The sequence below is a fragment of the Alligator sinensis genome, unplaced genomic scaffold (assembly GCF_000455745.1).
Source record: "Alligator sinensis unplaced genomic scaffold, ASM45574v1 scaffold690_2, whole genome shotgun sequence".
NCBI lineage: Eukaryota > Metazoa > Chordata > Crocodylia > Alligatoridae > Alligator > Alligator sinensis.
Window position 1 is genome coordinate 201,864 of NW_005843265.1, and position 17,480 is coordinate 219,343.

At 44.7% G+C, this 17,480-nt stretch overlaps 1 protein-coding gene across 3 annotated transcripts in view; it reads right to left on the reverse strand.

Moving 5' to 3' along the window:
• Window positions 1–17,480, reverse strand: part of PIGU (phosphatidylinositol glycan anchor biosynthesis class U) — a 48,080-nt gene that overhangs the window by 22,046 nt on the left and 8,554 nt on the right. For 2 of the 3 annotated variants that reach the window (XM_025194623.1, XM_025194624.1), the window contains 6 exons: window positions 14,835–14,897; window positions 12,481–12,590; window positions 10,718–10,818; window positions 8,398–8,495; window positions 6,372–6,526; window positions 5,102–5,245 (listed from right to left, as the gene is read on the reverse strand). In XM_025194623.1, coding sequence (XP_025050408.1) covers window positions 5,102–5,245; window positions 6,372–6,526; window positions 8,398–8,495; window positions 10,718–10,818; window positions 12,481–12,590; window positions 14,835–14,897 — 671 coding nt within the window. Of the gene's footprint in view, window positions 1–710; window positions 836–5,101; window positions 5,246–6,371; window positions 6,527–8,397; window positions 8,496–10,717; window positions 10,819–12,480; window positions 12,591–14,834; window positions 14,898–17,480 lie in introns of all 3 variants that reach the window. The other variant, XM_006038149.3, reaches the window with a different exon arrangement.

Below are 17,480 nucleotides of genomic sequence, written 5' to 3' on the forward strand. Positions count from 1 at the left end.
CAGCTACAGTCATTCTGGTGTGGTATGCCCTGCAATTCGAGTCCAGGAAGAACAGCAACAAGCTACCCTGGCAATTAAACTAAGTCTGCTGCACAAGGGCGAGGAAGGCTTCTTTTGGTCTGGTCCAGCTAGAAGCAAGAACAAAGGCTCAATCCAGTTGGTATACATTCTTACCAAGTTACTGTACACACAGCAAGAGGCAGATGTGAATTATGGGGTTAGAATGCCAGTGGAGGCCCAGGTGACCTGACTGTTTTAGGAATTGTGCTTAAATTACCAGAGCCTTAAACTGGAATTAGATGCACCTGAGCCTCATTCAAAAGGTGGTTGAACTGTATGTCCATAAAACAAAACTACTTTGTTCTCAGTCACCCTCTGTGCAAGGATCTCAGGGGATTTTAACAAACAAGCAACTAATCCTCATATCACCCTGTGGAGAGAAGTGAGGGAGAGTAAGTTACAACTCATATATTCCCCTTGCCCTCAAAGACACATCATGATGCAACTTGCAATTCGACTTCCTTTCCGTCCAGCTGACCAACCCAAAAAGACAGTGCTTCTTGAAGCATATAGTTGTATTTAGAAGGGAAAGTCACAGAGTTTCATTTGATGATGCAAGTTAACGCTTAAATGCCCCACCTTGGACATGCCAACAACCACCAAGTGGAGCAAGATTGCCCATGGGGCAGAACCAAACACACAGAACTTACATCTGTAGAGGTGGCCCCAGACTGGAAGGAAAGCCATGTACAGTGCTATGTCTCCCACAGTGGGGTAGGATTTGAAGATAGAAATGATGGCGATCTGAACAAACATGAAGAAGATGGGGTGTTCCCTAGAGGGGAAAGAAACAGACAGTCACTGGATGATAGAGGCACTAAAAGAGCACCACAGGGAGCTGCTGTCACATTTGTGTCTGAAACCTGATGTAAACAAGTTGCAGGGACATGCTGACATTATCCAAGAAAAACTCCTAGAAGTTTTCGCTTTATTGTTCTGGTGTCCCTAGCAAATCTCTCAAAGTGCTCAGCTGCATGTACCAAAATGTATTTGCATGCTATATGCACCACCATGTGGATACATACCAGGGCTGTGTGATGCTTTAGTAGCTGATTCGATTAGGAGGAGATTCAGCCTGATTCGAGGACCAAATCTTCAAATCAAATCGGGAGACCAGTTAAAAGCTCTGAATCGATTCAAAGCATCTGAATCGATTCGGAAAAGCTTTGGAAAAGTTTCGGCTGCTTCAGAGATCTGGCCATAGACTAAACAGGCAGCTGACACAGCTGTCTCCAACTGGTAAGTCTGTTGGGGTTGGGGGAGGGGGGAGGGGAGCAGTGTGAGGGAGGGAGGGAGGGATTGGGGCTGGGACAAGCTGCCCAGCCAGGGCGGGGGTCATGCTACTCAGGAAGCTGGGCGGGGGATGCGGGTGCAGCAGTGCTGGAAGCAGGGGCTCTGCCATTCTGCTGCTTGCCCAGCTGGGGTGGGCAGGCAGGATGTGGGTGTGGCTTGCTCTGGGCAAAAGGGAGCAAGCAGCAGCAGGGCATAGCCCCTGCTCCCAGCACTGCCATGCCCACATCCTGTACCTTCTGTGCTGGCTAACAAGCGGTGGCAGGGCAGAGCCCCCGCTCCCAGTGCTGGAAGTGAGGGCTATGCCCTGCTGCCGCCCAGAGCAAGCCGTGCCTGCACTGCGTTCCCCCACGCCGGCTGGGCAAGCGGCAGTAGGGCAGAGCCCCCACGGCTCCCCCGCCAGGTCAGAGGCAGGCACAGCCAGAGGAGCTGTGGGAGAAGCCCCCATGGCTGCCCTGCCCTGCCCAGTCTCCCAGCATTTAAAAAAGCCCTGCACTCACCAGCTCTGGCAGTGGGGATCAGGTTCTCTGAGGGCTCGTGGCAGAGCCCCCCCATGCGGCATGGGGCAGCAAAGATCTCCCTCCCACCCGCTTGGCACCCACATGGCAGCTGCCCCATGGCATGGGTATAGTGTGGCTCAGCAGGGCGCCATGCACTGTCTAGGAGCTGGGGCAGCTCCACGTGTCAGCCAGAGCCCGGCACCACTCAGCCCCAGTGGCCCCAGCTCCCAGACAGCGTGCAGCGCCCTGCCAAGCCCCACCTCTATGAGACACTGGTCAGGCCACAGCTGGAGTACTGTTGTCCAGTTCTGGGCACCCCCCTTCAAGAGGGATGTGGACAACATTGAGAGGGTCCAGAGGAGGGCCACCCGCATGATCCGGGGACAGCAGGGCAGACCCTACAATGAGAGGCTACGGGACCTGAACCTGTTCAGCCAAGAGAGGGCTGAGGGGGGACCTGGTGACCGTCTATAAACTCACTAGGGGGGGACCAGAAGGGGTTGGGGGAGACCTTGTTTCCCCTAGCGCCCCCAGGGATAACAAGGAATAACGGCCACAAGTTGTTGGAGAGTAGGTTTAGATTAAACATCCGTAAGAACTACTTCACAGTAAGGGAGGCTAGGATCTGGAACCAACTTCCAAGGGAAGTGGTGCTGGCTCCTACCCTGGGGGTCTTTAAGAAGCAGCTTGATGCCTACCTGACTGGGGTCAACTGAGCCCAGTTTTCCTCCTGCCCAGGCAGGGGGTCGGACTTGAAGATCTACAAGGTCTCTTCTGACCCTACCTCTATGATTCTATGAAGCCATGCTGCACCCGCGCCATGGGGCAGCTGCCATGCGGGTGCCAGGCAAGGGGTGATCCCCACTTCCCCACACTGTGCAGGCAGGTTCTGCCACAAGCACCCAGAGGCCCCAATCATCACTTCTGCAGCCAGTGAGTACAGGGCTTTTTTAAAATGTATTTTAAAGCTCCACACTCACTGGCTGCAGGAGTGGCAACTGGGCCTCTGGGTGCTTATGGCAGAGCCCCCCTGTGAAGCACAAGGAAGTGGGGGGCAGCAGGGATCACCCTTCCGCCCCGCCTGGCACCCACACAGCAGCTGCCCCATGGTGCAGCATGACTTGGCAGGACGTTGCGCGCTGTCAAGGAGCTGGGACAGCTTCACCTGTCAGCCAGAGCCCAGGACCGCTCAGCCAAGTGGGGTGGGGCAATCCCTGTTGCCCCGCACCACAAGGCCTCAGAGGCCCCAGCAGCCATTGAATGTGGGGCTTTTTTAAAAAAAAAATTTTTTTAAGTGCTGGGATGAGGCTGAGGTCGGGCAGGGGCTGGGGCTGGGCAGGGCAGCCATGGGTGCTTCTCTTGCTGCTCCCCCCACCCGGGGAGAGGCAGGCACAGCCAGAGGAGCTGTGGGAGAACCTGCAGGTGCCCAGCTGTGCCTGCCTCTGCCTGGCCAATCTGAATCACTGCCAAATCTTCCGAAGCCGATTCGGCCAAACTGATTCAGGACAGCGATCCGAAACTCCAAATCGAATTGCTGTCCTCTGAATCAGCAAAATCTGAATCAAATACTTCCCTGTTCACACGGGCCTAACACATACATGCTGTATACATTTCCACAGGCAGCTCACTGTGTGTCCATTTCCTTCTGGAGCTGTTCTATGTTGTACTGATGAGAAGATCAATCAGTTCTGCTTTGCTTTTGAAAGACTTTTGCCTCAAAGTCCACTGCTTCATGCATTTACCCTGTTCTATACAACACACACCTTACAGGAAGGGAAACATGAACAGGGAATTTACTCTTACCCCACTGTAAATAAAAGCTAACCCACAGTAACTTATCCTTAATGGATGCCAGCAGTTACCACAGAGCTAGTGATGTAATGTAGATCCCTGCCCCCCATTTATCCCATGGTACCTTGTTTGCGCGCCCCAAACCCCAGGCACAAGAGTCCCCTCAAGTCCAGACAGACACTGGACTGTGTTCACAGAGAATGGCAGAGTTCCTTGAATCTTTACTTTACTTTTGCACAGGACTTCAAAGCTCTTGGTGTCTTACTGTCAAACTCACATTAGGATTCACCTCAAATAACAACTATTTAACCAGACCAACTTCCTTTTATGAGAAGGACCCCAATATCCAAACAGCAGCTGTTTCATTCCCAGGCAGCTGTGAATAAAAATTCTACTGCAGCTATTTTGGACAATGATAAGGAAGGAACCAAGCTGCTGTAAAATAACCTGGAGAAGTCATGTTTGCTATGGGAGTCTGTTGGGAAAGCTAGTCCTCAGGCCCGGCAGTGATGCTGACATCTTAGAGCCAGGAGATACAAAGGTGTTTCCTTATATTGAATCCACATGAGTGCCTGTCACTACACGCTATTTATAGCCTTTCAGACACATGGACAGGGAGAGCACAGCAAAGTTCCTCCAGAGGAGGAAGGGAACACTCACCTGCTACCTCCTCAGAAAACTGCCCATAAGGCATTGAAACAGTCTGTAAAGCTCAAATGGAAGAGACAAGGATGATGCACTCTTGGGAGAGGAGGAGAATGGTGGGAAGTAAGAGAAAGAGCTCTCAAGCCTACATAGGTCTAAATCTCACAATTGAGTACCATTCTCTTCAAGGCAATGTCCTTATTCTTGTTTATATAAGGGGAAATGTAGGCACTGGGAAGGAAAACAGATTGCCCCCGATCATATAGCAGAATCAGGAATAATCCAAGGTCATGGCACCCAGTCGCTTGCTCTGATCACTGCCCCCTGCAATATTATAGGTACTCCAATAATCTTGTGCATGAGAGTATTACATGAAGGGATATGCTCCACTATAAAAGCTATTTCATTGCAAAAAGTAGGAACAAGTAAACAAACACATACTGACCATACAGAGCTTTTAAACATTATGAGGTACTCTTCCAACACACCAGAAGTGTAATACACCCCCGCTCCCTGCAAGGAGAGTAAAGCAGCTCTGGGAAATGAGATGGAAGGACACACCTATCTAATTTTGTTCTTCTTCACCCTCTCAGACCTGGATGTCTCACTCTGACTCACAAGGGTCTCCCTTGAACAGATAATGGCTGGTTAGGTTTTAAATCTTGAAGCCTTTTGGTGCAGCAAATATGTCAGGAAAAGAAAATCCAGTCCCCCAAATCCTCTATCATTCTCACTCCCACCACCAGAGACAGAATGTCAGCAAGCATACAGGCTGACAGTTCAGAGACAAAGGGATAGAAAATGAGCTCGCTTACTTTAGCTTCACTGCCAAGGGAATGGTGTAGAAGAAGACATTGATCTGAAATACGCACATGAAGAATAGACTGAAATGCTCAAACATCTCCGCAAAGAAGTACCAGAAAAGTCCAATATTGGGAGTCAGATCTGGAACGGAAAGGCTGAAAATTAAAAAGAAAAATCAAGGTAACTTTTTAAAGTGGTTGGTTTTTTACTTACTTGCTCCTTTCATTATTTAGTAATTGTGGGGACTTCTACACATGCTCTAACATGTTCTAATCAGAACATGTCAGAGCAGACTCGATTAAATGAGGAACTCTTTGTTTTCCTTCTCAAATTAAATTGAGTCTGCTGGAGTGTTCTAATCAGAATGCTCCAGCATTTCATGTATTCGGTATCCCCATGTTTCAAAATGCTGGTGGGGTGCTTTAACTAAAGCTCGTTCAACAAGCTTTAATTAAAACGACCCTGCTGCCATTTTGAAACGTGGGATGCTGAATACGTGAGATGACATGCACTCCCGAGAGCTGCTCTAATTAAAATATCTGCCCCATGCTCCCCATGTATATAGGTGCCCTGTGTGCTATCAGATGAAGGAGGTATGTCTTAGATGTGAAGGAAGAAACCATAAAGAGGGAAAAAAAGGAAAGGGAATCACTCTTCTAAATATCTGCTTTGCCCAAAATAAAAACCATAACCAGAGAGGAAAACAATTAGATTGGCATCTGCTTTTGTGTAGAAGTACTTCCAGCCATACTTTAACCTTTTGGGGAAGCCAAGATAGCTCACTACAGCAGTATACAACTCTAGACCATACCAGTAATTGGTCCAAAATATCCAACAGGCTACAAGTCATTCACTGAACCCCAGTGTTACACAAGATATTTATAGGCCATTATTGTCCATATTTTCTCAAGTGGCTCTTCATAAAAAACTCTTGAGGATTTATTTTTATAAAGCCAGACGGGATTACTTACAGTTTTATTCCTGTGTAGTATGAGTGACACCTAGCAGTCAATATAGCTACACCAAGGCATACAATATCTGCAGCTGGGTTAGAAAAACATGTCTGCACCTTGCTAATTAAAAAGAAGCAAACCACTTCCGTTACCTACACCACACCTAGTTTCTTTCCTTTAGTTCTTACCCCAATAATTTCAAGGAACTTGGGTTATGTGTATGCATTGTTTTGGTTTCATTTCTGAGACTGCAATGAAGCTCTGTTTATGCATAACCCACAGCACAGGTTGAGCACAGCCAGAAAGAAACTTAATAAATTATACTTACATGAACCCATAAACAGATGGAATAAAATCCCAGGAACTGAGGAGGAAGAATGAGAGGCAGATTATCACCACCAGACTGCACAGATACAATGCTGCGTATTGCGTGGTGTAGATCCAGAAGCCTTTGCTTTTCAGTTTCACTGGTATGAACTGACGCTGGAAATGTAAAAGAAAATCAGGAGACACTGCATGTCAATTAGAAAGCCACACAAAAGGTTGAATGTCAAGATCTGCCTTTTATGATGCCAAGTGAAAGCGACAAATACTGGCACCACTATGGTGGAAGGAGCTTTTTCACACATAGTCCTCATATGCCTGACCAATCAAATCATCACAGACACTGCCCAATATTTTCAGGACTGTGCCCAAAGGCCAGGCAGTTTTACATTCAACCACCATAAAACCAGTTGTCTGTGCCTGAAATGCCCTCATCACATGTGCAGTGTCAGTAGCTATGCATCCTACTAGGCAAGCAGGCTTGAAAACATGAGCTGCCTCCTACAGAAACTCCACAAAACCCAGTGCCTCTGAATTTGTGATGCTGCCTTTCCTTTTTGCACCAAGGGTTGCTCTGTACATCCTGCTGCATAGTTCCAAAAGACAATACAGACAAGTAGCTGCAACTTGGAGAGGCTCCACCCTTCTGAACCACACCAAGTTTAAGACCAGAGAGCTTTTTGGACATTTCACACCAATTTACACAGAAGCCTTGGACACAGCAGATTAGAAAATGCAAGAAAGTAGCCTTTTAATCCCTATGCAAGGAAAGCAAGGAAGTTCATCTACAAATCCTGATAAGCAGAATGTATTTTGGCAGCTCCAAATCCTTTTAAAAGTTCCCTTATAAATCCAAAGGCAAATTATGCATTCATATATCATCCCTTGTCACCACAACTGCAAAACACTTTGCTTATGTATTGCTCCTGGCATGAAGTTATTCAACTTGAGAGAGAGTTCATACTACACTGGTGTAGTTAACAGCTCCCCAAGCTGAAGGAGAGTCTCCTTTCAGATTTAACAAGTAGCATTGATTACCTACATGTTCCATTACTGCAAAGATCTAGAGCAGCAATGAAATTCCTAGGATGTTTTGCAGGAAAATGGAAGACATTTATATTTGATGGTTGGGGGAAGAAGGGTAAGCATAAAAGTGATACTTCTACATTTTCTTTTTTTGAATTGGAAATGTGCATCAGGAAACAGAAAAAAATGCCTGCAAGATCCACTGTAGAAGTCATACATGGGGAGGCGTGTCAGTGGAAATGTACAGAATGGCATCAGCTATCTGGGACCTGGGGAAGGACTTAACAGGGTAGTCCCTAGAAAGAGCCTGGTAAGATTTCTCCAGAAACCAATCATAAATCTCTTTTCCTTCACCAGCAAAGAGATGCCTCAGGTTCACTCCCCGCAAACTCCCTCCACACTTTGGAAGGAGGCTCTTGGTCTTCTGATGGATTTATCTGTTTTCCAGCTCAGTGTGTCTCCTGGGCCTTTGAGCTGCATGAATAATTAAGGATATCATCATCTTCTAAAACCCTTATGGAATCCAGTCAACACTCTGGTAGTGGAGGTGGAGTGAGGGTGGAAGTGCAAAGCAGATGCTTTCAAGATCCGCAAGTACACTCCACCCAGCACTGGGGGACAGGTCACATGTTATCTTTGCCAATAGCAAAGCATTTCTGGGCATGACTCAGATAAAAGGACCATTTAAAATTCATGCCAGCAATGATGGGTCAGTGCAGAAGAAACTGCTGCTCCAAAATTCTCCCTCTGCTGGTCACCAATCACACACATATGTGTGTGTTTAGGCAGGCAGAACACCAAATTTGCAGATGTGTTTTGGTTTTCCGCTCTCCCTCCACGTGGCCCCTGCAACATATTAAATACCCAGTGTCCTGGGAAATGATGAAAGCTCTTTTATCTTGAGAAACCACCATTGAATGTTTCTTCTTCACTGTTGGGCAGCAGCAAATGTTTTCATACAATATATCAGAGGTTAGAGACACTTGCTCTTCGAGAGTATTTACCTGTAGAAGATATATAAGTGCTGGTGCAAACAAGGTGAGAGGATACAGTGACTGGTATGTTGCTAAGGCCAGAAATACAGCACTGAGGAAGGCACTACCTGCAGGAAACAAACATATTTCACTTAATGACTGCAACTCAGAAGGAAGGTCAGATTCGAACGGTCTTTTAGATATAAAGCTATTGGTCAAATACAAAAGTTGTGCACAGTCCCTATGCACAGTATTCAGACCACCAGGGTAAAAATAACTATTTCAGTCCATTTCATTCTACATTATGTTTTGCAAAGGAGAAGGGCTCTGACAACACCTAACTGCAAGAAAAAGCAATTTATGTAATTGGTTTAAATCCCTTCCATCTACTTAGAGAAAGATTCATAAACCCTAAATCTAGAGAGAGAGAGAGAGAGAGACAGAGAGAATATCAGTTGCTAGTTATGTAGATGAATGCATGTACCTGGGTCATTTATGCATCGAGTAGCCATTATGTTAATACCGTGGCTAACAGAGTCTGTTTCCATTGGAATGTCCCATTCTGCAAACACCACAGAAGCCTCAAGTTTCAGTCCTCAGGTGAGACAGAGGACTAGTAGACCTCCCTCTTTTTCTTGTTCTTTTTACAGGTACAAAAACTAAATGGACAAAGGAGAATGGCCAAACTTTTCAATGTGACCTTTCATTTTAATGCTTCCATTTTTGGCTGCTCAATTATTTGAGTGAACTAAGTGCCAAGCACCCACAATTCCAATAGAAATGGGAGAGAAATGAAGCTCAAGGGATCCGAGTTGGACACTGAGAAAGAAAAGCTTACCAGATCACGTGCCCTTTTTGAACATTTAGTCTATGTAACTTGTTCAAGGTTAGTGACAGAGAAGAGATTAGAGAGCAGTTTTGACTCCAATGTGCCAATCAGCAGCCCATTCTAGCATAATGACCCTCATTGAAATAGATCAGCTTCTCAGCTCTACTTCCAGCCTCTAAGAGAAAGAAGAGGTTGTAGGATCTCTAAAATAAAGAGTCTTCTCACTTACACATTTAAAATCTCAGACAGAAACCCATATGGCCTCTGTTTCATTGAGTGTTAGTGTAGGCGGGGGCTGTGCGTGGGCAAAGTGTTCGTTTCCAGAAATCAGTAACTCATTACCACAAAAATGCTGAGACAGAGAGATGGACTATAGCTGGAAGATTTCTTGGCATTTTTATGGTAATGACTGATTTCTGGATGCTAAGTTCAATCATAAGAAGAGAAGTGGTGCTGACTCCTACCCTGGGGGTCTTTAAGAGGAGGTGAACACCTTGCTGGGGTTGTTTGACCCCAGTACTCTTTTCTGCCATGGCAGGGGGTCAGACTAGATGATCTGCTCAGGTCCCTTCCGACCCTACCAGCCATGAAACTATAATATGTGTCTGTACCAGTTTGCTGTTCGACACTAAAAGCTGATCCATGCTAGAGGCACAGACATGCTACAACTGAGCTTTGTGCATCTCTGAATAGATGAACGAGTGAAGAGCAATTCACCCAAACAGGCCTTAGCTGTCTATTTTTGCAAGTGTAGTTTAAATGATAAACCCTCCTGCTTCAAGCACATAAAGAAAGCATGAAGAGCAAATTTTGCAGATATTTCTTGGATGTGCTCTGCTAGCCCCACCCCCCAGCACTGATTGCTGGAGAGGACCTGGCATAGGAAGAAGAGGATAGCCACCACCTTGTCTGATGGCTGCCCTTCATGTGGCCCCGCTGGGGAGCCAGCATTTTATTTTTCTTAAGTTTTTTTAAAGTTAATTTTGTGGACAAACCTGGTTTTCGCAGTTTCCATAAAATTACAAATTGAGTAGGCCCCTACTTATGAATCCACAACTGGCTGATTTCAAATAAGGTTCTATCATCTCACCCTTTGCTGTTATCAGAAGCAGGTGACTGTTTATTTGAAAACAAACACTTTTGACAATATATACAAGAGAAAGCAACAGAGTCCTGCATCTCACTGAAAATAAGATAGAAAATATAAGGGTAGAGGCTGATTTGTTTCTAAACAGAAAACTATTCAAAGCTGTCCAAGGAGGCAGTTAATCCTTTGAGTAACTGAAGTGATCAGGCCAGACATCCTAGGCACACTGGGATGGGAGAACCTGGTTTAAGTATGAAGTCCCCTTTTTTTTGCGACTCCAAGAAGACCTCTGACATTGCTTTGACCCAGTCTGTAGTAGGACTAGCTGAGATCTTTATTCTAAACCTATTTATCAGCTACTAACTGCATTTACAATCTCTCAAGGTTTGAATCATTAAAGGCATAAGAAGGGACAAGTTTTCCTAGTGTATTACCTTTCATCGTAGCCAAAATGAAGAATGCAATAATGGTGTTGTTGATGGCACAAGTGGACTTTGCCACACAAGACATCACTGTGTATGGATTTAAGAGATAACTGGAAGAGAATAAAATTCAATTACATTCATGCTATTAAAAAGTGCAAATACCAAGGCAAAAGGAGATATATTAAAATAAATGGGAAATGATCTGGCATCTCCTTTCAATTCATTAAATATGTACATGTTCCTCTCAACAGAACAACTCAACTGAACTTGGGTCTTCGTATGATGCAAAAAAATCAAGTCTTCCTCATGTTGAAGGACATGGGCAATTGTGGGGGACCATGATGGAAAAAAAGGAGATGGCAGCAGGGAGAAAGCACATTTAAAATACAGTTCTATCCTGAAAACTGACTGTGTAATGGTAAACATAACCCCTTTTTTTCTCCTTAAAACGTAAGCCTATCTGAACTAGAATCACAGAGAGCAAACACAGAACCCTATATTACTACCTTCCAGAGTCACTTTTTAGAATATAACCACAGTGTAAATCTTTGAAGACACCGGTTCCTGTGAAAATTTGAAATGAATGATGCAATGACCTAATGTAACTAGATCCCAAAGCACTAAGGAACATTCAGATTATTGATTCAATAAGAAGGACAATGGATCAATCAACTTCCATTACAACAAAACCAGCTGCTATAATGAGAACAGTTAGAAAAAAAATCAAAGCCCTTATCTCCTTCAGGATATCATATTTATCCTAGTCCTAGACTCTCTCAATCCGAGCCTAGATTTTTCAATGCCTGAAAAATTAACAGTTGCTTCAAATACTAGAGAGATAATACCTACATCAAGATATTAAATATCTAATGCCAATATTCCTTGGTGACATTGTGCATCAAGTGTGTAATGAAAATATTTGATAATCTGCAATTAAAAACCCCCAACAACCCAACCCCCCCTACTTTCTTGCCCTGGAGCAATTTGCTGACTTGATATAAATCATGTATGACAAGAAAAAAAAAAAAAAAAAAAAATCAATAAAAATGTCTCTTTTATGAAAAGCCTTCTCTGATCAAAGGACAGTTAATGGAATAGGAGATCAAAGAGACAAAATCCTTTTAGTTGTTTAATATGAGACATGGGGTTTGTCTGATTTATTCAGATCCAAAAGCTCAGGAATAGATCTGTTTCTTTCGAATTTAAGTACCTGCCATTTGTTTTAATTAAAGCCTTGCTATTTCAGAATGTAAAGCATATGGAATAAATACTGCATTTGATGCCGTTAAAGTTGACAAGCTAGAAATGCTCTCAGAAACTTTATGCATCAGAATGACCTCAGTGTTTTCAAACTGTTGTGGCCACAAAATAGCTAGCTCAGTTACTCCTGAACTTCACAAAAAAGGTTCCTCTGGAAGGGGAACACATCTAAGACATTTTGAATGCACTGGCTCAACTCTGATGAAAGAAGAAGGCTATCACATCCATGGAGAAAATATTTTCCTCTGTAATATTAGTAATTGTATATTATCAATCCACTTCTATTGTGATTAAGCCAATTCTCTGTACTGTATGCAATGTAAGTGAACAGAAATATTAGCTTTCAATTACAGAATGTGGACATACTACATTTGGTACATTTGTGTACCCAAGAGCAAATACCAAGCTAGAAAAAGGAAAGCACTGAAGCGGCTGAAACAGCTAAACACAATAAAAACATAGGACTGGGAACCTTAAACATCTTGCATCTGCTTGAAAGAAGCAATACTTACAACAGTGCTACCTTGAGGGGGATGTAGTGCATTTCTATGGGTGTCCGGATGAGTTCAGCCACATCTGGTGCATATTTATCAAGTTCTATTAGGAGTTTCTGCTTTTTAAACTGAACAAAAGAAGAAGAATCAAAACCTCTCAGATACAGAAATACACTGTATCTTACTCTTTTTGCACAACTGTAATAGCACCTAGAAGCCCCAGTCATAAACCAGGACTCCACTGTGCTGGGTGCTGTATAAACTCAGAGCAAAAAAGATGGTCCTTATCCTAAAGAGTTCGCAATCTAAGCACAAGAAAAGAGCTGGAGATTGGCAAGTACACGGTAATAGGAAAATCAGTATGGTAAGCAATGCTTGAGCACATCACCAGCCTAATTATCAAGTTTGTTTAGGCTCTACAACAAAATAGAGCTCTGAAGATGGGTCAGCAGAAGGATAATGAGGTATCTTGCAGATTTTTATAGGTGTTCTTCCGAAGTGGGATGGGAGCATGGGGAAAACCATGAGAGTGCTTGCTTTCAGATGTAATAATTGAGCAATGAATGGTAGGTAGCCACATGGGCCATTGTCTACCCCACCATGTCTATACAGGAATACTTTCTCCCTTACACTTAATGAAAAAATGTCTCATTTAATAAGCCTAATTTTAACTCCTTTGCTACTGATTTTCAGCAACCTAAGCTATTCTACATGAAGCCACAGAACATGGTTGAATGCCTGACTAGGCTATTTCTGCATGTAGTCATGCAAATACAAATGTACTTACATGGCTTTTACATACTATTTTCACCTGTGGAGGTGGGTAGGACTGCCTGTGCACATATACAAGTGCCCAAAGCCTAGTGATTAGGGCACTTACTCAGAGAATTGGAGACATGGGCTCAAGAGCCCCTTGCCCCAGAAGGGATTTGAACCTGCATTTCCCACTTGCCAGCAACTTGCTTTAACTGCAACGCTACAGTCTAAGCGCTGGCCAAAGAACTCTCCAGCCCTCCACTTGAAGCTGGCCCACTAGAAAGCCAAATGGAGAAGACATAAGGGGCCAGGAGGTCTACCACACTGAGCATGAGGCTCAATGAGATAGACCCTGCACTTAAAGGTGGGGGGGCCAGGACTGTACCCCACCCTCTGCCTTCAACAGAGCAGAACCTGCCCCATTGCTATTTATCTGTTTTATTCTCTGAATATTAAATGCAAGATGCAGAAAAGGTACAGGGGCAGGAGCCCAGAACCAGGCCCTTCTAGGGCAGTTTCCATCTGTGTGAATAATTAAAGTTACTAAAAACAGTTTTCTTGTACCTTCTGAGAAACACATTATTTTCAAAACCATCTAAGGAGGGTAAGGCCAAATACGTACTTGGATGGGAGCCTGCCAAAGGACACAGATGTTTAAGAAAATGGAAGCATCCTTCCTTTAAATCAATGCCTCTGCATGACTGTGGGAAGCACACTGCTACTGTCACAGACAGCAGAGCTTATCTTGATAAAATTATTTACAAAAGGAACCATGGCTTTTTCGGGAACACCTGCTAGTCTTGATCCATGGTGAGGATTAAGTGACCCTGGTGTTGGATTTATCAACGGGCTCAACAGAATATTTGCTCTTTGCCCGCATATCACTGGGTTATCTGGCATCAAACTACACCCACAACATTCTTGCAGGGTTTATTAACCTTAAAAAGTACCATTATGTCCTTTTCAGTCTGTGAATTAACCTTGCCATGAATGGACACAAACCTTGTTTGCAGTCAATCAGGCCAGTAACTGGTTAACAAATTGGTTTAGTTGTTATAGGAAAAGGGCTCAGACCGAAAGCCCAACCAAATTCACACTTTGGTAATTAAATTCTGTGCACCTAAAATTCCCACTGCAGCTGAAAGCAAGAGTTCTCAATTCTTGTCTTGAATTGCTGCATCCCACTGCAGTGCACTGTAAAGTGGTTGCAACATTTCACCCTAGAGTTGGTTGCATTTCACTGACAGTTTAATTGACCCAAGTGCAGTTTGTGCATTAGCTTCTTAAACACTTCAAAGTCATTTCAGACAAAAGCAGCTATATTTAACTACACTGCTCACATTCATTACAGTAATTTCAGCAATGCCACAATACCTCAAGTATGCTTAAAATCCACCCCTTCAGATGATAACAGGGCCCACATGGCTTCACCCATGGTCTGTGTCCCTGTTGCCTGATTTTCATTATTTATCACACTTCATATCCCTTTCTAAGCAGCAGGTATTGAAAGTTCTTTGTCTGAACAGACCTTGACCTGATCCCTTTTGCACATATTTTCATGTAATAAAATACATGGGGTGATTGTTGAGCAAAACTAAGCGGCAAAATCTGCTTACCACAACTTTGTTGAAGTCCTGGATGGCCAAGTAGAGGGCAACAGCAGTGAGTACATCAGTTATCTAAAGAAAAGAAGGTAGGACAGGCAGGTGGATAAAATAATGAAAAAGTGGCAAAGGCAACCACCACTGAAAACTAGGACTTTGATTCAGTGCTTTGCATTGTCAGTAACCGTAGCAGTAACTGGTAGTAGGTCACAGTTGGAAATCTTTAAAGACCAAGTGAGTCCTAAACCATGTTCCATTCATTATATATATATATATATATATAACCCTGGTTATTTATACCCTTGTGGGTGTATCAGAGATATTAATTTTAAGAACCCCAAAAGTTGGGACTGGAAGAGGAGAGAATGTATTCTATGTTAGGTTTTTCCTCATACTGCCCACCACTGAAAGTGTAAAAGAACTACAGATTTAGCTGAGCAGAGAGGTAGTTTGTTGGACAATGCCTGTACGACTAAAAACACTTAATACAATGAAAACCAGCAGAATTCTGTCTAGGGATCACAGCAAATTATTCAAAACAGTTACCATAAGTGGGATACAAGTGATTTTAGCACAAGTGAGGTGTGCAAGAAAGCGGCGCTGAGGACAGAGACCGCTTTGAGTCAAACAGCAGATGCAATTACATGGCTGATTTTTGCACCTTTGTGTTAAGCAGCACAGACAAAATAACTGACTGTAGATGTGGATATTTTTAATTCTAACATGTTCATACAAGTTTTAATCCTCCTTCCACTGAACTCCCTAATGTATGTATATTCTTCTTTCACAAGAAGGGCAATCTCAAAAGTACCATTTCTAAATTTTTCACCAACAATTTCCGTAAGAAACAGAACCAAAGCTCATGTCCCTTTTCTTTCTTTAAAACACAATACATTCCCTATCCTCTCAGGTCACTTAGGCTGCTGACAGATGTGGAAAAAACAACCAACCAACCTCCTAACTTTACTGGAAGAGGAAGTGTGTTAGTTCAATCTGGGCCGCTGGCATCTGTATAGATTGGGCACTTCAGCAGAGCTTTTTGGTGCTTTTATCTAAAGTTGATTCAATCAGCTATAATATAAAAGTGCCAAAAAGCCCCACTGAAGTACCTGATCTATACAAACAATGGGTGAGCTGGGTCAAACTAATAGGATGCCTCTTCAGGGCATGCGCTGAGCTCAGCACGGGAGCATGCCAAGTTTAAAATAAAGCACTATTTCGTTTATTTTTCATGTCTTTAAGCAACCTTAAAGATTTGCAGCAAGTCCCTTATCTACTTACTAGGTGACACTTGGCCAACCAAGAGGGTCTAGAAGACTTAGGGCAGAGGCAGGCAGAATACGGCTCAAGGGCTGGATTCAGACACCAGGCAATTTCATCTGGCCAGCAGGTGCCCACCCATTAACTGTACCCCACCCAGCCCGGACGCCTTGCTCCCACCCTTGTGCCCAGAAGGGCCCGGCCCAGCCAGCATGCAGCTTTCAGGTGGGGCTGCTGTTGCTGCCGCTGCCGCAGCCGCTGGAGGGCCTGCTCGGCTTCCCTCGTGTCCAGGGGCTCTTCCCCATTGCCCTGCTGCAGTGCTTGCTCTGGGCAGCAAGTAGGGAAGCAGCAGGGGGAAGTGGGGGAGCTGAAGCTGGGCAGGCGTGGGGAGCATGGGCTGGGGCTGGCAGGAGCACGGAGCCCATGCAGGTCCCTGCACTAAGCCAGGAGGCAGCGGGCAGGCAAGTGCCGGGAGCTGCACGTGTGCCATGGGAGCTCTGCATGATAAAGCTAAGCCAGCCTGGCTGTGCCCCTTGCCACCACGTGCAGCTCTGGCTGAAGCTGTGCACTGCTGGACAACAGCACCTGCAAGAGCCACGAGCACCGCAAGGGCCTGCTACCTGCTTGTACTGCTGGTGGCAGGGGCTGTGTGCCATGGGGTGGGGGTGGGGGGAGTGTGTGAGGGGGAGTCTCCACAGCTCCCACCCTCCTTCACACCCCACAAACCCCACACCCCCACCACACTACACACTCCCCTGCAACATACCTTATACCCCCTACACAGCCACCCCCCCTCACAATCCCCTCCACCCACACCATGCACACACACTGCCCCGCACACAATATACAAGAGTAAGATTTTATTTTGAGCTATTATGCAATCACCTCTATATACACAACACAAACACAAATCATGACAGAGATATTTTTTGTAATAAAATTAAAATATGTTATAGTAGATGTTTAACTTTTAGTACATGATTTGTTTTTTTTCTTGTTCCAGGATGGCAAACATCCCCTCCCAAGAGGAGTACTTCTGGGGGCAAGGGAAGGGACCTCTGGTGGCAAGTCAGGGGGTTAGGAGGCAGGACGTTCGGTCACAAGATGGCAACCAGGGGATGGGGCACTTGTCAATGGGCAGGGCTACCCTTGTGGCCCTTGACAGTTCACCAAAACTCATTAGGCGGCCCTCCAGCTGAAATAATTGTCCACCCCTGACTTAGGGGCACAGGAAGACATATGCACAGACACATCTGTCTTCCTGAATAACCTTTGAGCTAATTTAAGGCTTGAGTTATAAGATGATGATGACCCTTAAGTCTCCTGGAAGCCAATGATAGTTGTTGAAACTGAGCAAAATCAACTGCTCACAGGATGTTGTCCTAGAAAAGGGGCATT